Source organism: Podarcis cretensis (assembly GCF_951804945.1).
Source record: "Podarcis cretensis genome assembly, chromosome: 14".
NCBI lineage: Eukaryota > Metazoa > Chordata > Lepidosauria > Squamata > Lacertidae > Podarcis > Podarcis cretensis.
In genome coordinates, this window is record NC_137183.1 from 38,572,009 (window position 1) to 38,596,040 (window position 24,032).

At 42.1% G+C, this 24,032-nt stretch overlaps 1 protein-coding gene across 12 annotated transcripts in view; it reads left to right on the plus strand.

Annotated features, from left to right (window-relative positions):
- Window positions 1–24,032, plus strand: part of LOC307202410 (ankyrin repeat and fibronectin type-III domain-containing protein 1-like) — a 363,651-nt gene that overhangs the window by 264,824 nt on the left and 74,795 nt on the right. For 8 of the 12 annotated variants that reach the window (XM_079952309.1, XM_079952315.1, XM_079952317.1 and 5 more), the window contains one exon: window positions 22,176–22,304. The exons of 2 other annotated variants lie outside the window; for them this stretch is intronic. In XM_079952309.1, the coding sequence (XP_079808435.1) occupies window positions 22,176–22,304 (129 nt within the window). Of the gene's footprint in view, window positions 1–6,711; window positions 7,038–22,175; window positions 22,305–24,032 lie in introns of those variants that run through there. 2 more of the 12 variants (XM_079952310.1, XM_079952311.1) reach the window with 2 other exon arrangements.

Genomic DNA, 24,032 nt, shown 5'->3' on the forward strand with positions numbered 1-24,032 from the left:
TACCACCTGTATATCATTTTCATAATATTCTCTCTTAAGGCATTACATGCCGTAAACTTCATACCTGTGGTCCATAACTGTTCCCAGTCAGCCAGCATAATGTTGTGTCCCACATCTTGTGCCCATTCTATCATAGCAGATTTCACCATTTCGTCCTGAGTGTTCCATTTCAACAGCAAGTTATACATTCTTGACAGAATCTTAGTTTTGGGATCTAACAGTTCTGTTTCCAATTTTGATTTTTCCACCTGGAAGCCAATTTTCTTGTCCAATTTGTATGCCTCCATTATTTGATAATAGTGAAGCCAATCTTGCACTTTGTCTTTTAGTTTTTCAAAGCTCTGCAATTTCAGTTTATCTCCCTCTTGTTCCAAGATTTCCCAGTATTTCAGCCATTTGGCCTCCATATTGAGCTTTTTCTGAGCCTTTGCTTCCATCGGTGACAACCACCTTGGGGTTTTATTTTCAAGTAGGTCTTTATATCTTATCCAGACATTAAACAGTGCTTTCCTAACAATATGGTTTTTAAATGCTTTATGTGCTTTGACCTTGTCATACCACAGATATGCATGCCACCCAATAAAAACAATTTTTAAGGCATTCAGAAACAATAAAAATGAGCAATAAGCTAAAAAGCTGATTACAACACATGTCAGCTTTCAACTATTTTACTTGCTTTGTTTACCCACCTGAGGCGCTTCTCTGTGTTCTCCTGCAGGCAGAAATAAGGTGGGTAGTCACAAGAGAAATAACCTTAGCAATATGGACAAATAGGGCAGCAAAAAGATGGCAAAAAGTCTGGTGCTCAGGTACCTTCTGGCAGAGTCTAGGTAGTAAACAGTGGTCCAGCAATACAGCTCCCACATGTGTGCAATTGACTCATGTGCAGTCACATATACATGCAGCACCAGGAAATAATTAAATAATTTAGTTCATACCAGGAAATTGAGGAAGAGAGCTGGAGAATCTTCATAGCTCTTGAAGAGACCCTCTCAGGAGCCCAAAGAGAACTTTGGTGAGGGCGGAGAAGAGACTGGAGGCGCAGGGGGCTTTGTTTAGGCTGCTCAACCTCCCCGCCTAACAGCTGGTGCATGCTGTAGCACAGAAGCAGCAGCTGCTTTTCCATACATCTTCCAGCCTCCAGCCCGCCCCAGAGCTTCAGTTTTAGATGTGGATATTTTTAGATACAGTATTTTGGTCTGGACTGGAGGGAGAGTGGCAGAAAGTGTTAAGAAAGTGCTCCCCGCTTACACGATTTTCACTTATGTGTGTGGGGTGCCAGAACGTAACCCCGTGTAAGTGGGGAGCCACCTGTAATTCAGGAAATGCTAGTATTCTACTTCTTTCCTACTTTTTTTTAGCATTCAGTGTTGTTAAAGGTGTTATATTTTTCAACCTGGCACCATGGGCTATATCTTGATGTTCACTGCTAGTTTCCAATTATCAGCGAGAGAAACCTTTGTAAAAGGTTATCTTCATAGAGCTGTTTGGTTAGCTTTCTGTTAAATGGGTAGATACAAACATATTTCCTCAACAATGAGAAAACGGAGCTGGCAACAACACAATAGTAGCTTACAGTCAGTCCCACGACATTCCTCTATTTCTCTGAAATGTGCAAACCTTTAAACATTCCAGAGTGTTCTAGACAGCAGTGGGTACAACTCCTCTGATCTCAGATAAAATTTAAAAAATGAACAGGAATACTCATATTCACATCACAAATTTCTGTCTTGTTTGTTTTCCAAGGCTGTTCCCATTTTAAAAGCCAATTTAACTGCAACATGATGTTTGGGTTGCCTTTTTCTGGTGTCAGAATGACAATCTGCCATTGTTTCCTACAACTATATGAAATATTACATATATTGATTAAAAAAACCTCTCATATATTTTTGTTTGCAAAATTTTGTTCCAAAACCATCAGAAATTATGATGGTTATTTTTGCACTACAAAACTAGCTAGAACTTTGGGGCTGGCTTCAGGTTGAACTGTTTTTTGTTTTTTAAGTGTAGCTTGCTTTGGAAGCCAATTTCCTATCCTTTTTTGCATTTAACTATTGGAACACTTGCTTTGCATGTTTAAGGTCACAAGTTTCACTTCTCAGTGCTTAAGGAACCAAAAGATGAGACATGAGAAAGACCTCTCTGCCTAGGTCCTTCTAAAGCTGCCATTATGTCAGAGCAGACACAATTAACAAGAGCCTGATTTAGTAGAAGACATCATATTTTCACATATCAAAGTCGAATTTCCCCCTTGGTTAAAACCAGCTTGCCAGTAAGTCTCAAGAACTGCTCCAATACCTTTGTTAGGTTCCCCATGAAGGTAACCCACAGCAACCTACCCCCCTTGGCTCTGCTCTAGGATTCTGTGCCTGCCTTTAAAAATAGACCATATCCACAGGGCTGTTAATTGTAACTCTCTGTTAAAAGAGTAATTTTGCAGATAGATAGGGCTGGACCTTGGGACTGAAGTCCACAGCTCCTCAAATGACTAGCTTAGAGAGTGGTAGAAAATATGTGCAGGGGCAAAAATGCCCAGCTCATTTTATTATTTCCTCTTTAAAAAAAACAAAACATTTTCTATGTAAAAATGGTGCTTATTTCAAAATACAGTAAATGTGTTTACCATCAGTGCAGAGCCCATTCAAAGTGATTTTAAATGAGTTTAAGGGAATTTAAAATGTGAAAAAGTAAAAACCAGGACACCCCAAAAATGCCCCCCAAAGTGATTTTTCATTTGACTTGCCTAAGATCCAGGACAAAGGGCCGCCTTTTGGAAATTCCCCTTGGATATCAATTCCACCTTTGAAATCCGGATAATATCTGGGAAAATCTGGATATATTGCAGCCCTATTTGTTCCTTTTAAAATTGGGATTAGCAAGCATTTTGTCCTCTTTGCATGAGGAATATAGAAGCAGTTGTAAAACATAGTATTGGGATGGTGGAGAAGAGAAACACATGCCCATAAGTCCAGTAAGTTCACAGTTTAAAATTACCTGGCTACACCAGGTGCAGTACCTGTGTGTATTCTTGCAACATCTAACTCTGCTGTTTCTGGAATGCTGAAGGGGTGTCTGCATTGCAGTGTATTCTAGTTATACATTATGAAGTTTTGATTCACATTGTCCACAGTGAATTTTCCATATATCTTCAAATATATTTCCCATCTCTAATCCAGGGACACTGGTGGCGCTGTGGTCTAAACCACTGAGCCTCTTTGGCTTGCCAATCAGAAGGTCAGCAGTTTGAATCCGTGTGACAGGGTGAGCTCCCGTTGCTCTGTTCAAGCTCCAGCCAATTTATCAGTTCAAAAGCATACTAGTGCAAGTGGATAAATAGGTACCACTGCGGCGGGAAGGTAAATGCGTTTCTATGCACTTTGGCTTTTGTCACACTGTTCTGTTTTGCCAGAAGTAGTTCAGAAGCGATTTAGTCATGCTGGCCACATAACTTGGAAAGCTGCCTGTGGACAAACACAGGCTCCCTCCCTGAAAAGCGAGATAAGTGCCACACCCCATAGTTGCCTTTGACTGGACTTAACCATCCAGGGGTCCTTTACCTGTACATATTTAGCCCATCTCAAATTAGGGTTGGTGCTGAAATTTGCTAAAATTGAAATAGAACCATGAAGCTTAAACAACGTTCTCTTTCAAAAGGCACTCTTTCAAGTGCACCCTATATGCAGAACAATCCTCCCTGCTACACACAGATAAGCCAACACAAATTTTGGCTCAAAACCTGATTGATCCAGCATCTTGTACATTTATCCTCAGTATTCTCTGCACTAGACCAATTTCTGCCATTCTTTTTGTGAAAATGAAATTTATGTTTCTGGTGGAGGATCTGCAGAAGAAGCTGATGCTACTACTATTTTACACTTACTGTTTTTGCTGCTTCCTACTTCTCTAAGGAGCTTTCAGGATGGGCCCATCACATTGGCTATGCATGTTGGCAGAAAACTTTAGTATGCTCAGTATTTGGTAATGCACGGTGACTTCTCCATCGCTCTCAGTCACAGTTTCATCAGAGTTTCTTTCAGATGGCAAGTATTTAAAGTGAAGGTAGTATATTGGTTCAAATTGTCATCTGGGAGTGATCAAATATAATCTCAGCTGTAAATTCTCTAAGTGTTATTACTTAGACAAGTCACTGTCTATCAAGTCCTATGCACATAACATAACTGTGTCTAATGAGCATCCATATGGGAGTGAGGAGTAAACATACTAATGCTGTAGTTGGGTCCTGCATTGCATTATGAGAATTAGATAGCTTCCAAGTCCCCTTCCAACTCTCTGATTCTGTGTTATAGATTCCTAAAACCACTGATTTACAGGTTAATAGCATAGTGAATGCATTGGTGTAGATACAGTTTAATCTCAATTTGTCATGCTATATGGCAAGCATTACAATGCAATGAATAGAGACATGTGCAAGCAGATCTGAAGGCGGGGAAGTGCAGTCTCAGCTCAACATAAATTGTAAGGATCAGATTTGTTTGATGTAATTATGCACTAGTGCCACAGGTGCACAGTAGAAATAAAAGCACATGGCTTGCGGGCCTATCCACAGTGAGCCTGCAAGCATCTGGGGGAGGGGGACCGACCCATGGAGTCTAGCAATAGAGATTCAAAGAGGCCAAAGCACTGTAGGGTAAAACACATGTGCCAAATACTTTTGGAAAGAGTTAACAAGTATGGGTGTTTCTATACATAAAACCTCTGAGCCAAAGTAAGTGAGCTAGAGTGCTTGATCTTAGAGGAAAGCATAGATATAGTGGGTGGAACGGAAGCTTGAGGGAATGGAGAAAACCAGTGGTAGACAGTTCTCTCTGGATACGTGCTCTATAGGAAGGACAGAGAAGGTTATAAGGGAAGTGTTATGGCTCCATACATCAAAGAGGAAATAGAGCTCAACAAGTTAGAAATCCCAAATGGGGCAGAATTACTGTGGCTTGTGTCTGCTGAGTAATTTAGTACTGGGGACTTACTATCACCCCTCCCTGACCAAAATGCCCACGGTGATATTGAGATTGAAAATGAGTGATGTTGATATGAACAATGAAATCAAGGTGGCATCCACATCCAAAGAAAGAAGTGTGGTAGTAATGGGTGATTTCAATTGTCCTCATATAGACAAGGTCAATGCATCCAGTTCGAATAAACAGGTAATGTTTCTAGATACACCATGTCTCACTGAAGCAGAACCAACATGGCTTCTACAAGGGCCATCTCACTAAGAGTTCTTTGAGTGTCAACAAGCATATAAATAGAGGTGATCACAGTCAACACTTGTACCTAGACTTTCAAAAACCTGGAAATACCCCACCCACACCCCCAGGCAGAGCATTTCCTACCGGCAGTGGCAGCCATGGAGAGGCAATGGGATCAGAAGCCAGGATGGCTTTTGTAATTCCAGGACTTGTTCCTGGAAAATCAGTACACTTGGAGGGTATATAATACAGACACCCCACTTACACATGATTGACTCTCGTATGGCCACGTATATACACGGTGCCGGGAAATAAATAGATATATTCAAAAGAGGAAATTACAGGAGATAGTTGGAGAGTCCTCGTGACTCATAAGGAGAACCTCCCAGGAGCCCAAAGAGTGGGTGGAGGTAATCCCAAAGAGACCGGAGGTAGAGCAGGGCTTTGTTTAGGCTGCTCAGCCTCTCCGCCTAACAGCTGATGCATGTGGTAGCACAGCAGCAGCAGCAGCAGCCACTTTTCCGCGCATGCTCCAGCCAGCCCATGAACTTCAATTCTAGTTATGAATATTTTTAGATACAGTATTTTTGGTCTGGATTGGAGAGAGAGTGGGAGAAAGAGAGCAGCAGAGAGGGTGTTTAAAAGGTGTTTAGAAAGTGTTCCTCCCTTACATGATTTTTGCTTATGAGCGGGGGAGGGGGGGCAGAATGTAACCCACACATAAATGGGTGGGTGGAAAGACACTTAAAATCGTATGTAGTTTATTACCTCAGTTTTCTACCAACTTTTCCTACTTGTAAAATGGGTCAATGATTAGTAACTAGTCTTCATAGCTAGGGAAATGTTAAGAAACTGAATAGCTTCAAGTTATCTCTAGTGATAATGGGTTATAGCCATGTTACCCAGTAATCTGGTCCACATATGGTCCACCAAGTCTCTTTAGTTGGCCCATGTTGCCCTCTCTGTGTCTCCCTCCCAACACATGTCCCCTCCCCTGATTGTTTCTCACAGTTGCACAACAAAATATAGAAGCTGAGACTAGGGCACTGGTGTGCAGGACCTGCAAATGAGTGAGACAGTTTACACTCCCAGTACATCACATCAGGGAATGGGATTGATTTAGTTGATAATTTAAGCAAAACTGGATTGTAGCTTCATTTGAAGGATATTGAAATTGTTTGAGAAGTTAAGATGTAGCTGCTTTTACCTTACCGACCCATCCTGAAATGATGAAGTATGGGTTGCTGTTGACTCTACAACTCCCTGCTGCCTCTTTCTCTCACCATCACCACCCTCTTTTTTAAAATCCCTGTACAATGACTTGTTATGTAAAACACCAGTGTGTGTGTGTGTGTGTGTGTGTGTGTGTGTGTGAAAGCGAGAGAGAGAGAGAGAGATTCTTTAGTGTTGGAATCTGAATCACATGGGGCTGTTTTATTCCCCCCTCTGCTAATCTCGTTTCTATAGAAACAAGATTGGGGGGGAACCGACAAGCGGAGAAAGGAGAGAGAGAGAGAGAGAGAGAGAGAGAGAGAGAGAGAGAGAAGAGAATTAAGGTGATGGGAGAGGAAAATAAGGGTGGCAAATGAAGAGGAAGGTCTTGTTTTGGTGGGTGGGGTTGAAATGTAGCCAGAATAGGCTATTAGGGAAAACTGGCAGCCCCTGAATGGGAATTTTGGCCAGCAGTAGTTCAGTTTAGGTTATTGTCTATGATGGAACGTGTGCATGTGTGCATCTTGGAGAGAAGGTGTTTCAAAATATTTCCTGAAGTGAATTCATCATCCTGAGCAGGAGGCATCAGAAAAAGAACAAGCCCCAAGTATTTAGCAGGTGAGTGAGAAAGCAGCAGTACCGGTGGGGGACCTAGGGAGGAAAGCTGAAGTGACACCCATTCTAGCCATATTTTTGGCACTCTTTCCTAACTGATGGCACAGCCAGCTGGCAAGGGGTCTCATTCCCCAGGATGTTGATTGGTTGATTCTCTTTCCCACCCCACTTCCAACCCACCAAAGCTCTGAGCACGTTAGCTTAGGGATGAGGGACAGAATATTGTGATTTATGTGCAGTTTGTCTTACTACTTAGATATGTGCATGCATGATGCCACTCCTGGCCATCCAGTTGTGTGACAGGGTTCTAACTTAGATAAATTTACATTGTGTTTGTTTCTTGATAGGTTGATTTAAAGGAGGGATAGCATCTTTGCATTCAGTTAACTAATTTCCTGTACAAATCCTGAAGAACTTCAATTCACCCACCCAAAAGGCTTCTGATCCATATGGCTGTGTTTCAGCAACTTGATATTATTGCCTGCATCCATCTATGTCAGGAGTAACCAATGTGATGCACTCCAGATGATGTTGGGCTACAACTCCCTCATTCCTGACTATTAGCCATGTTGACTGAAGCTGTTTGGAGTTGCAGTCCAATAACATCTGGAGAGCACCACAATGGCTACTCCTGATTTACATCTACAAGCCATGGTAAGCAAGGTTCCACTGGGCTGGTGATGAATGCAGTCAGCAGCACCCTCAGCAATTTGTCTTTCAATATCACTGTCATGCAGATTGCTAAGTGATTTAGCTAGAGGTGTATGTGCTGTAGATACCCCTCTTGCCTAAAAAGGACTATATTTTTTGAGTACAGGCAGTAGAGAGGTCCTTCAGAATTTGCTTGTTGCATGTGCACTTCTCAAAACTCCTTTATAAGTACATAAGCCCACCCTTGGGACTTATAGTCTACTCTAAGAATTATGTTCATGCATCCTAATCCTTCCAGTTTTCATTGCATAAGCACATTGCAACTCCAGAGCTGTAGTGTTATGTGCAGAACGATGTCCATGTATAAGTATATGACAGTGGCTTGCTTTGTGCATTTTTTACATATAGATGACTTAAGCTTACATGTAATAATGGCACAGATGAATGCATAACTTCATGGGCTAGTTGCTGTGTGTCACCTTCCTGACACATAGCCTTTTTGTAGCCAATTCATGATTTATAGAGCAGCCTAATGATAGACCCTGGTATGTCATCTGTAGGATTTTTAATGTGTTCTTTCATCAGAGGAATGTGTTCAATTAGTGTGATTTTATTGTGAGTTTTGTGACTTTGGATTCCTTAGCTTCTTCTTTTTTTGTAATAAAAAGGGTTATCAGTCCTTACAGCTGTTTTCGTTGTGTGATGGATTTACGTGTTGTATAACTTTGGAAGTGAAGCGGTACCAAGGTAGTAACTTAAATATAATGCACATATAAAAATTCCTGGAGTGGGAATATGGGAAGACACTGGCTTGTGGTTCCTTGGTGTTTGGGGATAACAACTCTGATTTCTTAGAGTGGAAGATTTCATTTTCCATTTCTGATACTCACTTCAGCTGGATAGAACTACATGGTTCTCTGAAATAATAAATCTCTGTTCATCCTCATAAAATCAAAAGTGTTATAACTCTGGATATGAGAGATAATTTCCATTGCCTTCTACATATATAAATTAGGAGAATATTAGGGCCTATATGTTGTCTTGTTTTGAGAGATGAGCAAGTGGAAAAATAAATGCAGCATGATGGACCAGCCCTTGCTAGTGCATATACAATATGATCTTTAGGTAGACAGAGATTGCATGCTGCTCCATAATAATGCATACCCTACTTCAGAAGTGATATTCTGAAGCACAGCCTTCTTGGTTGTGGTGCCTTGGCTCCTTTTACTTTTTAAGGTGTTATAGAAAATCTGCTTTATTTTCTTTTGCTCCAGGTGAAACCTAGTTTTCTTAAAATAAAATTTCCAATTTGCCACTGAATTTATTCTAAAGCAAAATTTAGGGCAATTAGGCTAATTCTGCTCAGGTGAAACAACTATAGTAATTACAAAGAAAGCTGAAGATAACTTTACTGAAATTAAGAAAATTTATCAGGGCTTCATATGTCTTTACTAATAGTTAGCTAGGGTAGGTGATGGTTGTTTTGACCCTGGGAAATGCAAAAATCATTATATATTGGTTTGATTTCTGAGGATAGGGTTTTCACATTACACAAGATTCTTACTTCAGGCTGAATGAAAGGGGAACTAATTCTCAGCTGAACTTCCTTCCTGAAAGAAGAGTCCTTTAAAAATGTTAATGCTTATAATGGCATACCTGCAAAAAAGGTGTGCCTGCATAGCTGCTACCTGAGCATGCACTGTACATCCATGGCAATATTTTGATGTATCTCTGGAGAACATTTCTGCCTAGGACTGGCTGTGCTCACAAGTAGTTAGGAAGCTTGACAAACTCGTTACATTTGACCTCATCAACCAACTTGTAGGACATTGTTCTAAAGTATTTCGTGCGTTTGTTTTGCTGAAAGGGTGTATCAGATACACACGAATGTTCCTTAAGAGATAACAATGCTACTTTCCCCATTTGATAGAGGCACATAACTGAACATTTGTTCCAGAGCAACTTTAAGTCAGCCAGTTACCTGAATTCAGGGCTTGTGTATGCTTTGATTCTGTGGGAGCACAGAAAAGCTGCACAATGTGGAACTGATTGTAGAATTTGGCTTTCTGAAAGGGAGGCTTTTGTTTTAAAGCAGTGTGGGGCTTTCTAGTCCTTAAGGTTTGCTTCAGAATGCATGAGCAATGCATGGTGAAATGTCAGAAGCTGGAGGAACTACTGAACGATATTTCCAGTAGCCAGGAGTGTAAATTCACTGCCTTGTATTGCCCCTTTCTGCTATCTGTGACTTGCAGAAGCAGAATAAATAATCTGAAGCAAGTGAAATGTCAGTTACAGTGTAAGGTTACTGAAACTATACAAAACTCTTTGTAAATAAATGGCCACAGCTTACTAACAGGCCCTCCTTGGTATAATTTTAAAGGTAGCAAGGCATGGTTTGAATGCACATGATGTAGCTGAGCTAAGGAGATATGTGCTTTATGTATTTTTTATCGATTCAGTCCTTAAAATTTCTATCCCATTCTTCCTCCCAAAGGAGTCCAGGGTAGCACACAATAAAACAGCCCAAGAATACACATTTTTTAAAACAAAACAAAACAAAATTAGGAAAAACAAGCTGAGCTTGAACCCTGGCAAGACGGAGGCATTGTGGGTGAGAAGCTGTCTTGTCTGAGAAATTGCCAGTTGCCTACCCTAGATGTGGTTGCACTCCTCCTGAATGAGCAAGTTTGTAGTCTGAGGGTACTTCTAGATTCAGCTGTCACTGAGGCTCGGGTAGTGAGAGCATTTTAACAACTGTGACTGGTTTGACAGCTATGGCCATTCAGTGCAGTTGCTGACAGGAGTGAGGCCTTGTTAGCATAACACCTGTGCTTAGAGATCTGCACTGGTTGCTGATTTGCTACCAGGCCAGGTTCAGGGTGTTACTATTAGCATATAAAGCACTTACCAACTTGAGACTCGTGTACCTATGAGATCATCTTACCCCACATGTGCCCACTCAACCGCTTCCATTGGCAGAATTGGCACTACAAGAGGTGCCACATAATATATGTTTTGCATTTGTATGAACCCAGTAATTTAGTGTAACAGCACCTACACTTTGGAACTCCTTGCCTATTGATATAAAGCAGGCACCGTCACTGTACTCTTCTCGCCTCCTAAAAACATTCATGTTTAGATAAGCCTACCCAGATGAAGATTAAGGTAGTTTTTATCTGTTTTAGTATTTAAACTTGTGCATGCTTCTAAGTATGGGCATAGCTTTTTCTTGATTTTATTGTCTTACCTTTTTGAAATCTGCTTTGAGGTTTTTAGCAATCAATTTTTAAGAAATAAATACAGTGGTGCCTCGCAAGACGAAATTAATTCGTTCCGCGAGTCTCTTCGTCTTGCGGTTTTTTCGTCTTGCGAAGCACGGCTATTAGCGGATTAGCGCTATTAGCGGCTTAGCGGCTTAGTGGCTATTAGCGGCTTAGCGGCTATTAGTGGCTTAGCGGCTTAGAAAAAGGGAAAAAAACTCGCAAGAACTCGCAAGACGTTTCGTCTTGCAAAGCAAGCCCATAGGGAAATTCGTCTTGCGAAGCACCTCAAAAGACGGAAAACTCTTTCATCTAGCGAGTTTTTCGTCGTGTGAGGCATTCGTCTTGCGGGGCACCACTGTAAATAATAAAAAATTTAAATATTCTCATAGGTAATAAGTTTAAGGTTACTAGGGATGGTATATTTCAGCGATCAAATGCCTGGGTGAACAGGAATGTTTTAAAATTCATTCTGAATGTTAACAAAGGGGCAGAGAAGCACATGTTGCCGGGAAGGGTATTCCATAAATAGGGAACTGCCATAAAAAAAGACTTGTTGTGCAGCACCAAGGGCTTATATAGACTTCTGGTTGCCCCTCTGCTTTCCCCCAGGGAAACCTGATCTTTGCCAGTGAATCGGAGCAGATATGGATTGGGTTTTCCATGGATTGATGTTTGCTCTGACTCAGCACCAAAGAGTGGGTTTTCCTAGGGAAAGTGGCAGGACAAATAGAAAACCATTCAGACCTCGGCCTAGAAAGCAATGGCAAGCTGAAAACCGCCTGGACCCATGCTTTCTAGGCATGAGACAAGTGGAAATATGGATGAGCACCAACTGTGCACCGCCCAGTGGCAGTACCAACACATGGTCCCATCAGGATACCCCACTCACCAATCTAGGAATTGCATTCTGCCCTAACTGCAACTTTTAGACTGTCTTCAGGTGCAGCCCCGTGTAGAGCACATTGCAGTAGTCTGTGCTGGAGGTCACTGGTGCATGATGTTGTTGTTGTTGTCGTTTAGTCGTTTAGTCGTGTCCGACTCTTCGTGACCCCATGGACCAGAGCACGCCAGGCACTCCTGTCTTCCACTGCCTCCCACAGTTTGGTCAAACTCATGTTGGTAGCTTCGAGAACACTGTCCAACCATCTCGTCCTCTGCCGTCCCCTTCTCCTTGTGTCCTCCATCTTTCCCAACATCAGGGTCTTTTCCAGGGAGTCTTCTCTTCTCATGAGGTGGCCAAAGTATTGGAGCCTCAGCTTCATGATCTGTCCTTCCAGTGAGCACTCAGGGCTGATTTCCTTCAGAATGGATAGGTTTGATCTTCTTGCAGTCCATGGGACTCTCAAGGGTCTCCTCCAGCACCAGCATGATATTGTAAGTTTCTGCAAATTCTCTGTACACTGTTTTCAGTTCCATGGAAGAAAGACAGCAGTAAAATAAAATATGTAAAGGATCACAGGATCACAGAATTGTAAGTGGCTTACAAGTTATCTAGTCCATAACTTGCACTCTTAATTAAAAGCCAGTATTCCAAAGCTCCTGAAACAACCAAGTGAATGCTGTTTGCCAAAATGTCTTGCTATTAAAAGATGTACTTTGTGGTGCTAAATGCTAAGGCTAGGTGAAATTCCCCACCCAACCCCCACACTTGTTTGGCTCAGCATTATTAAATATGTATCTTTAGTAAGCTCTGTTTAAATCAGTGCAACTTACTTCCACAATGTAAATATTATAACATCAGGGTAGTTTTGTGGAACTATGAATAACTAGTGTTTTGAAGTTGGCATAACATGGGTACGAAGATGTTTCTTTGCCTCTCTTTCCTATTTTTCTGTTCACAAATAAAGGTTTGAAGAATACTTGGAACAAAGGAAATTGACTTCTTTTTAAATGGAGAACAACTACTTTTTGGCTTTCATCTTACTGGTTTACTTCATCGTTTTGATTGCTTTGCTTACACATTTCCTGTTATAAGGATGTACTAGTATAGTGGTACCTTGGTTCTTGAACAGAATCCATTTCAGAAGCCCGTTCAGCTTCTGAAATGTTCAAAAACCGAGGGGCTGCTTCCCATTGGTTGCACTCAGCAGAAGCCATGTCGCACGTTTGGGTTCCGAAAAATGTTTGAATACAGAAGCATTTACTTCTGGGTTTTTAGCTCTCAAAAACTGAAACGTACAATAACGGAGGCGTTCAGGAACCGAGGTACCACTGTACTTTAATAACCCTTGACCTTAGGAAGGACTGATATCAGTCTGCTTCAGTTTGATTTGCTCCCAAAGAAGAGCAAATATTTGGGAGCATGTTGAGCATCTTTACCTTGGTCAGTCTTGCCGCAGAAACCTATGTAAAGCTACAAAAGAATTTATACCAGGTGAGATTTTTTGCTTATCTTATCCACTATTGTCTGCTCTAACTGACAGCTGATCTCCAAATTCTCAGGCAAAGGGACTTTCCTATCAACTACTACTTCTTCTGTTTCACTGGAGATACCATGGATTGAAACTGGGACCTACTGCATGTAGAACACATACACATGCTGCACCACTGAGCTATGTTAACTCCTCTTTCTGTGTGTCCCAGCACTGTTTACTCTTACAGCAGTTTTCTAGGGTCTCACACCATAGGATTTTTGCATCCCAACCCTTTTAAATGGAGTCTAGGGATTTGGTTTGCGTTTAACAGTGACTCTATCAAATTACACACTTTCCAAAACAATATGAGAAATGAAACCCAGCTACCTCTTTGAAATTTGCACTAATCTGAATTTTCCAATGAAGTTATCCAACCAAATGGTTACAAAAAAATACATTTGCAGGTGTAGTGAAGCTCTGTGTGGAGCAGCAGGTGGTGAATAACAACAAAAGCCACAAATTTGGGCATGGATCCCTTAATCACCTAGCCTGCCTACTGGGTGATCTGTTGTTAGCTGACAGATGGGGATTGGCTGATGTCGGGATCCCCCATGTAAGTAAGTAATTTTATTTACGGCCATAGGCCCATACAGGTAAAAACGACACATAAATAACAACTTGTGCACGTGGGGAAAACAGCCACTAAAGCACCACTATAACAATAAAATACTATAGAATAGAATGGCATACTACGCCTTAGTTAGCTTGTAGTGCTCCTTGGCGTCGCTTTTGGGTAAGGACAGCGACCAGGAACCTTGCCACTTTCAGGGTCGTATGAGTATCCTTATCCTGCAAGATTTGGGCAAGGTGGAATTTTGGTGGGGTGCCCTCTAGTTTCTGTATGATTGATCCCAACAAATTTGCCCGTGGCACATTAAACAGGGGGCAAGTGAACATAATGTGCTGGAGCGACTCCGGTGTCTCCTTATCACATTCGCACATGGCGGGGGCTTGGCCCTTTGAGAATCTATGTCTCAGGACGTTGGAGGGAGAAACGTTGAACCTCGCTTTGGTGAAGGCCAGTCTATGGGCAACAGTCGAAAGGGAGGAGAGGTATGATGGAACGCAGTAAGTTAATGTGATACCAATGTTCTGAGGCGAACAAACACCTCCCCCCAGCATATAATTTCGCTGTAGATCGATGTCATCCAGTCTTTGGCGGATCAGTCTTTGAGCAGTAATTTGGTCTAGTTTTAGGGAATCTGAAGGAGAGATTCCATAACTCAGGAGTTTGGCATGAATTCTACTAGTCCAAGGGCTAGAGAATTCATCTCGCCATAAGCATTGGACAAGGTAGTGGTTTGGTAGTCTATGCCACAATGATAACCAATAATTGAAGACTTGCTTCCACAGGCAAGTTTCTAAGGATGCGATCTTCAATTCTAGTCGCATGGCTGCGTTGCTTACGCACAGAGGGAGCATAAGGAGCCGACGTAGGAATTGATTTTGCAGTGTCTCGAGAGGAGCAAGATCTGTCATCACAGCCCAAAGCGGGGCAGCATAAGCAAGCACGGCAACCACTTTTGCCTTGAACACCTTTAGGGCTGAGGGAACGTGCAAAGCTCCATCCGAAAAAAAGAATCGGAGGAGCGCATATGACAGAGTTTTGGCCTTGTTAAGTAGGTGTTGAATTTGAGCTTTCCACCCCAAATTGTATTGAAAAATAACTCCTAGGTATTGAAATTTTAGAACTTGTTCTATTTTTGCTCCACCAAGCTTCCATTCGTGTAATCTCCGGCTTCTGGAGAAAATCAGAATCTTGGATTTAACATGGTTGATGGTTAATTGGTTGAGTTGACAATACGTGGCAAAGATCTTCAGAGCTCTGATTAGTCCAACACGTGTATAAGATAGAATTACCGCGTCGTCCGCATATAAAAGGAGGGGGCGCCGCAAGAATATTCATTTCGATTTAATATTTTGGGTGGTAACCTAAAGAAGGACGTAAGATCAGTCGTAAGATGGTGGAAGCATTTCAACACTATGCTATGCTCGTCTGAGGCAGAGCCTATGTTGGGATGGGGCCCAAGGATTTCTTTTTGAAAGAATTCCTGATACCTTTGAGCCTGGGTCTCCGACCATTTGATTCCTCTTACTTGGAAAGATTCGTTGGTTACCATCTGAGTCGCATGTCTATGAGCCTCCGACTGCCAGTTCAGGGAAAGCTTGGCTACAAGGGGAAGATGATCACTAGATTGTACATTCTCGATCTTAAAGGTGGAAATACACTTAAGTAGATCCCTGGAAACCAACAGGTAATCGAGGACGCTGTTTGATTTAACGCTCAGGTAGGTGAAATCCCCAGGAATATCAGGGAGGCACGTGCCATTTAAGGGGACCAGATTTAAACGGATGGCCATTTGATAGAGGAGTACTCCAGCCTCATTTGCTCTGTGGTCTTTAGAAGTTCTCCTCATGATATGTTCCAGATCATAATTATCAAGGTTTGGAGTAGCCCACCATTTGGCTTTGGTCAGCGAGTCCCAGTTTGCTGCTGTGCGGGCGTTAAAATCGCCACCTATTATGGCCGGGGTATTAGGAAACTTAACATAGCATGAGAGCAAATGCTCTTCTAGCGAGCCCCATTTAGAGCCAAGTTCGGGGGAAGAACCCCCAGGTGGCAAATAGACATTTGTGACTAGAAGTGAGATCTTTTCCCGATCCCCCATGGCATGAACCACTTCATGTGGTTCTTGTGGCATTAGGCCAGTAATAGAGGGCTGTGTGGCCTGTTAGTCTGACTAGGTTTCTGGATAGAAAGTGCTGCCCAGCAGAATCCTTTAAGTGGAACCTCCTATTGGATGGGACTGGGTGCCCCTTCCTCGTAAGAATCCAGCCAGATGTTCCAATATGCCACCCTCCAGGGAGCCCAGTGCAGCTGCTGATTGGCTCCCTGAAGTCTCCATGTCCTTTGGCCTCCTACACAGCTGCAAAGCACATGAAGCATTTCACAGCTGTGCAGGAGACCTAAGATGCCAATTGCCCCTCTCTCCCCTGCTGCACCAGGCCACAAAATGGGCCTCCCTGATAAATTGGGGAATTTAGGAATGTTGGGGGAAAATATGTATACAAATAAATATATATTTGGTGAAATTGCTTGCAAATATGTGTACATTATTCAAAAGGTGTACAAAAATGTGTTTATTAGGAGAAATTGGCACTAAATTGTAGGTTATTTTTTATGAGATTTTTTTTTTTTAAATTGGAGGTTGCTGCAGAATTGTGGAGAATTGAATTTAAGGCTAGAAAAATGAGAAACTAAGAAAATAGATTGACATATCTTTGCATCTCTAATTGAGACACCAGATTTGAACCTGGAACTTACTGCATTCCCAGCACGTGCTCTATCACAGACATATGAACCATCCTCATTGACATTACAATATAACAAACTAATAATAATATCCTTCGCCCTTATTTTTAGAAATAATTCCCACCCCCTGCTCAGAATACTAAGTGTTCTCTAGGGCATTGTTAAGAAGGACGCAGCTGTAAGCTGTGATGTGAGGAACCACTTTCATATGGAAAGGAACAAAAATATTGTGTGTGTAGAAAAGACTGGTTGGGCTTTATAATGCATTGTTTTTCACACTATGTTTTCACTATTGCAGGTGCTGTACATTGTTAATTCAGTACAAGTTTTCTAAAGAAATCACATACACAGTAGGCTGCACAGCCAGCATTAACTGGGCAAACTAGACACAAATTGCTTTTAAATTACAATTGGCTTTAAAGTCCATCCTGTATTGGACCCCTTCAGAAAAAAACAAACAAACTAGTACTAAACCAACTTCATGTTGACTGCAGAAATCTGCTTACTGTACTTTGAATCCTTACTTGAACACCCTGTGTGTGTTTCTGAGTGATGATAAATTCCCGAATTTTGACATGATATAGGATCATAGTTTGTAGGGGTCTAACTGCAAAATCAGCAAATACAAACATTAAGCAAATAAATAGATTGAATAGCAGATGAGGAAAAGATGTGGCTATCCCATTCATCCTGGATGCACTATTATTACACTTCACAATATACCGTATTTTTCGCCCTATAGGACACACTTTTTCCCCTCCAAAAATGAAGGGGAAATCTGTGTGCGTCCTATGGGGCGAATACAGGCTTTCGCTGAAGCTTGGAGAGCGAGAGGGGTCAGTGCACACCGACCCCTCTCGCTCTCCAGACTTCAGGAAGCTATTGGGGAGCCTGCGGGAGTTCCCGCAGGGCTCCCTAGGCTGTGGATAGCAGCCTGCCGCCCGGCGCGCAGGGCGCCCTGAAGCAGAGTGCCCCTTGCGCCGGGCAGACATCCGCAGCGTGGGGAGCCCTGTGGGAGTTCCCACAGGGCTCCCCACGCTGCGGATAGCAGCCTGCTGCCCGGCGTGCGGGGCATCCTGAAGCAAGAGCGCCCCGCGCGCCGGGCAGACATCCGCAGCGTGGGAAGCCCTGCGGGAGTTCCCGCAGGGCTCCCTAGGCTGCGGATAGCAGCCTGCTGCATGGAGCGCGCTGAAGCAGAGCGCCCCGTGCTTCAGGCAGACATCGGCCAGCCCCACAAGCTCGGGGGACAGCGGGGAGGCGCAGCGCCGCCATCCCACTGTTCCCCAACCTGGTTTTGGGGGGGAAATAAAGGAATTTTTTTTCTTTATTTCCCCCCCAAAAAACTAGGTGTGTCCTATGGGACGGAGCATCCTATGGGACGAAAATACAATATAAACTAGAATCTCTTTGCAGTGTAAATGATCTGCATGATCACATATCTACATGCTGTTAATGGTTTACCAGTGCCCAGGGCACACACTGTGCTGGGAAGATGTGGTGCGGAGAGTGAATGGAGCTCACCGTACCAGCCCAGCCCTTGCTGCCGCTGCTGGAGCAACCCCCTACCAGAGTCAAGTGAGGCTGTGCTGCGCCTCCTGCCTGCCCATGCAGAGGGGAGCCCAGCTGACTAACAGGGCACTTGGTGGATGACTCCCCCAACACCAGACAAAACTGCTTTTTTTGTATTCAAGATTGTTAGAAAATTTAGATATGGCATTCATTTGTTAGAGGCAGACCAAGTCAGGCCCACTGACTGTGGTGTCCATGGTCCAGGTGAAACATAACTCTTATATAACCATATATTTGCAGTTCAACTGCAGATTTCTTTGGCTTGCACTAGATCAAAGACAGCAGATAAGGAGGAGACAAACAGACCAGCATCACTGTTTTTTCTCATTAACTCACTTTTCAGTGCAAACACAAAATAATCAAGCAGCACCTGATGTGCCATAGACTTTGGAGAGGCAGAGGAACAGATTTGGAGCTAATAATGAATAGTGTATATGCATGCCAAACTACTTAATGAGCTATGCTTAACTTCCACATTAAGGTGGTCACTAGCAACACATTTAGGTCTACCTAAAAGGTAAAGGTAAAGGTACCCCTGCCCATACGGGCCAGTCTTGACAGACTCTGGGGTTGTGCGCCCATCTCACTCAAGAGGCCAGGGGCCAGCGCTGTCCGGAGACACTTCCGGGTCACGTGGCCAGCGTGACATCACTGCTCTGGCGAGCCAGAGCCGCACACGGAAACGCCGTTTACCTTCCCGCTGGTAAGCGGTCCCTATTTATCTACTTGCACCCGGAGGTGCTTTCGAACTGCTAGGTTGGCAGGCGCTGGGACCGAGCAGCGGGAGCGCACCCCGCTGCAGGGATTCGAACCGCCGACCTTTCGATCGGCAAGTCCTAGGCGCTGAGGCTTTAACCCACAGCGCCACCTGCGTCCCTTTAGGTCTACCTACTACACACTAATAAATAATGATTCAGATTTTTTCTAAGGAAATTTTAAGCCAAGGAAATCAAATTGAAGTTTCAAACAATATTTGCTTCACAGCCTTTGTAGTGTATAGTCATTTGGCTCCCGGAACAAATTTACCTGCTTTTGTGAAGAAAAATCAAAGTAATGCTCTTATTATATGCTCTGCTATGACCTTTGATGATTTGCCTTGCATAGCCCAGTTGGTAGAGTCATGAAACTAGATCCGGAGATGACTGTAGGAATAATCTTATTTTAATCTATGGCTATCCATGGCCATAGAATACTTGGTCTTCCTTTTTGAAAGCACCGTTTTGCATAGTTAATAGTTATAATTTTCTCCTATGCTAACCTGCCAGTCCAATGAGCTATGCCGCAAGTCATAACCAGGTTTGCAAGATTAAGATGGACTCATTTGCATATAACAGGAAGTTAACTTTAGCAGTGTTTAGTTTAAGAGAATGAAAAGATATTGAGGCCAAATATTTGGGAAGATGAGCAAAGTATAAATTAAATAAAGTGGGTGCAAGTACATATCTTTGACTTGTTCCATGTGTGGAAGAAAGTACTAAAATAGATTACCACTGTTACTACAACACAGGCAATTACCCACTTACATGGGAGTTACATTCTGGGGGCCTTGTGTGCATAAAGAAAAAGTGCATAAGTGAGGAGAAGCCTCTAAAACTAGGGTGATTTAAGAGGCACCAGAAGTACCTTTTTCTTTCATACCTTTGCCTCTAGATTGCCAGAAAGGGCAGGGAACAGTGTGTCCGAGCCCACTGCAATACAGCTTTGCACCCAACAGCTGTTGAATGGGGTTGTGTGGCAGCAGTGAGAGCTCCTGCACACCATTTTGGAATCCACAATTTCCTTTTTTAAAAAGCCTTTTAAACCTTTATTTATGGAATTTGGTTCATTGACATCCCCTTTAGGCTCTGGGAAGGGTCTCCTTGCAAGCCACGAGGACTTTCCAGCTCTCCCACCATTTCCAGGTTTGAATTTATTTATTTATTTATTTATTTCCCAGTACTACACATATCTGCGATCACACATGAGTTGATCGCACTTTAAGTGAGGGTATGTCTGTATAGTTAGGTTGATGTGCTTTGATATAAGCTTGGATCAACAGCAACCATCTCTTAAACATAGTAGTCTAATTCAGTTTGCTCTATAATCTCTGGCAGTAAATAAGACCAAAGGTTGCTTTTAAATCAGTGCAGGCTGTCTTCCTTTGGTTTTGTTTTATTACTCTGCCAAGTATAACAGTACTAGGCAGCGATCTTGTTTAGAGTGACCTGATGTAAACACCATTTACTTTCACCCAAAGTTATTATGGTCACTAATGCAGGCATTATGTTTTATTGCATGGAAAGCTGGCACAAATGTTTCCTGTAATAGATCTTAAACACACAGGGCAGTAATTATTAGGGTCCTCTTTGGGGTGTCTGGATTCATCTTGTAAACTTCAGACTATAGTTTTCAGATCACTATGAGAAATTATGTTGGACTAGATGGGCCATTGGCCTGATCCAACAGGCTCTTACGCTGGCAGCGATACCTTTTCCAAAGAACAGTTCCTCAGGAGATCACAGATAGATGTGACTGATCACAGAACATCATGTGCTGCCAGATAACCTACCTTCTTTCCTGATGTACTGAATGGCTGTTAAACAGAATAAAGGGTAAATGTGTGTGTGGTTAATGAATAGAAATTACAGTGAAATTTTACCTACCTGTGCAGTGTGTGAAATGGCTGGCTTATTGAAAGCAGTTTTTCATCTAAGCCTTTAAACCGTATCACTTGGGTATCTCTCCATTGCTCTGTTCAGCATCTGAATGTAGAAACAGTTTGGTTTTACTGAGACCTAGTTAATTGAAATATGACTCATTATCACCTGAGCTTTGACTTGGAATTGCAGGGGAGAAATTTAATGACAGAGATAGCTTTTGAGCTGTGGGTTCTGTTTTGCAGGCTTTAATGAGATACGTAATTGTTCCTAATCAGATATCTTTTCCACCAGTATTTGCTTTAGAGCTGTTTCATTTCCCCCCATAAAAAAGGCAATACCCATTCCTTCCATCAAAGTAAAAATAAATAAATGATTATTTCTAAAGAATTATATTAAAAAAGCCCAAGCCTATTCTTTCTCAGTGGTAATATTTAGACATTTGGCTTCCTCCTCCAAAAAACTGCCTTCACTCTGTCATGAAGAACAGCAAATTTATAAACTGAAAAATATATCAATAACCAGAGTTAATGAATTGAAGATGCCAATGTTTAAAAACATATCTGAATAATAGCTAGCTATTTGAGGTTTATTCCAGTATTGTAAAGAGAGAGACAGTGGGGCTGCTTTTCTGGGAAATGTTTCTGAGGTACTTTGCTTGGTTAAAGTAAGTCACAAAAATGTACTGGCTTAGATATATATGTAACACACAAGCAAGTACAAATATGGATGCATACACGGAGGACCACGAAGTTGCTGTTTTTGTTTTACTAACCTTTAGCAATTTCTTTGCTGACTCCCTCACCTTCATTCTGAATATCCCTTAAATCGGTGACTTCAAAACTTTCAACCTGTGCTTTAAGACTGAAAGATGCCACCAGACTCCTTAATAAAAATGTCTTGCCACCTTTAAAAAAATGCTTTACTTGCCTAGTTAAAATATGCAGTTTTCAACATTTTTTTTGTTTATAGTAATTATACCCCACCCTTTAGCCAAAAAGGGTCTCAGAGCAGATTTCAAATAGCTTTCGAACCAGCATTCAAATAGCTATTGTTGAATTGTTTCTCCACTTGGAAACAGTATTCCATGCAAGTGTAGAAGAAAGACACACTTTACATTTATTTGATGGAAGCCTAGCTATGTGAGTAAATCAGGCTAGTTTTACATGCAATGAACCACCTATAGTAGTAGGTGATCCTTTGAATTCATTGCTCTGCTCCTTCCTTCCTGCCATTCTCTTTGGTTACTGTCATGCTATGATGAAGTTAACACCTCTCCTTTCCCCCTTCCCCAGGTCTGAGGGCAGCCTTTCTAAGTTCACACACCGGTTATCAATTAAACAGAAGCAGGAGAAGAGAAGGAAAGCTGAGTATGCCTCGGCTGAGCTGTCTGCTTTCCGTCCCAGGTCTCTGAGCATTGAATGGTAAGAGATGCAGTGTTGGGCTCAGGACAGAACAAAATCATACCCCATGCATTGCCACACTTTGACCTTTTTGCTGTCACATTTTTCCATGCCAGGGAGAAACCAGCACATTTAAAGCAAATTGAGTTAAAGCTGTTGGCCCATATAAGAATCCATCTGAGGGCAAGTCACATTTAAAACAGCAAGCATCCTTGATGCATTTGCAACAGTGATCCTAGTGGAGATCAGAGATGCACCTAGTGTGCAGAGATGCATTTCTCCAAATACATATGTGCCTTGGCCAGTAGTGTCCCAGGGTGTTAACAGGTGCATGTCTGCATTTCACATGTTCCAAAAAGGAAATACCGTAGTAAACTCTGCAAACTCACTCCAAGTCAAACCACAGGACCAAGATTAACAGGCCACACAGTCAGAAGCAAGCTAAACAAAGAGTTGATTCTCAGAACTGCTTTGTAGCAGAATGCTTAATTTTTCAGTCTGTTGCTTCACATTCACAGCATGTGGATCATCTGAATCATTCATCACAAGTACAGACTGCAGTTTGGCACATGGCTGCTCAGTTCAAACTAAAAAGGTTCATGATGGCATGCCAAATTGCAATTTGTACTTGTGATGAACTGTTCAGAGGATGCACTCACCATCTTAAGATTTAGTTCATGCTGTAAAATAAAACAGCTGGCCATGTTCAAAAACTTCTTCATACAATCAAGAGTCAGAGGATATTACTGCACTGTTCATATCACATGAAAACCCTGTCTATTACAAAAAATAAAAAATCCTTAGATCCCTTAGCCACACCACCTACCAACAGCCCTACTGTGACACAGTCATTTATTTAGATGTAAAAGAGTGGTAAGCTAGAATCTGATAACTAAATCTCTCTCAACTGACATAACCTCATCTAAATTTTACAAAGATCAAAATGGAAATCAGTTTATGAATAGTTATCCCTGGATTGTGTGGATTTTCCCAAGCTTAAGGCAAAGCTAGGCCTTGATCAAGTCCAGGATGAGGAAGAAATTCAGTGTTGGAGGGCAAAACAAAGAGGCAATGTTGTGAAGCCAGCACACAATTTGGAATAAAGTAGAAAATGGACAGCAAGTCATCAAGGAGGGACTCAGGACTGGAACAAAGCAAGCTCAGCAAGGCCCAAATGAGGAAGAAAGTTGTTCAGGCAGGTGAGGGTGAATGACAAGTTTCTCTCTTGTGATATTTTAGACCAGTGGCACACAGTTCCCACTGAAATGGTAACTACATCTTTATGTCTTCCCTCCCTTTCCATAGCATCTTCAAAAATCTTACCCATATCCTCACCTTCCCCAATCTTACTCCATGGCTGCCTCTTGCAGAAGACAGAGAAACATGGAATGCTATAATATCAAGTAGGGCTCGGCTGGACATTTTGGTCAGCCAAAATTTGGCCCAAATTCTTAATGTTTGAAGGGAAGCTGCAGGAAAAACAACCTCTCCCAATTTATTTATCTATTTATTTATTATTAAATGTGTACATCTTCATCAGAAGATCACAATGCAGTTCATAACATTAAAAGTACAAAATAAGAACACAAAATACATAATGGAACAAAAACAAACCAATACCTCCCATAAACACATATTTGATTTCAAAGTTCAGGCAGTGGCAGTGGAAGCTCCAGGAGGTGGAATTTCAAGGGGGGAAGTGAAATGGAAGTGGTCTGAGGGCTCTTCCTTATTAAAAAAAAGAAATAA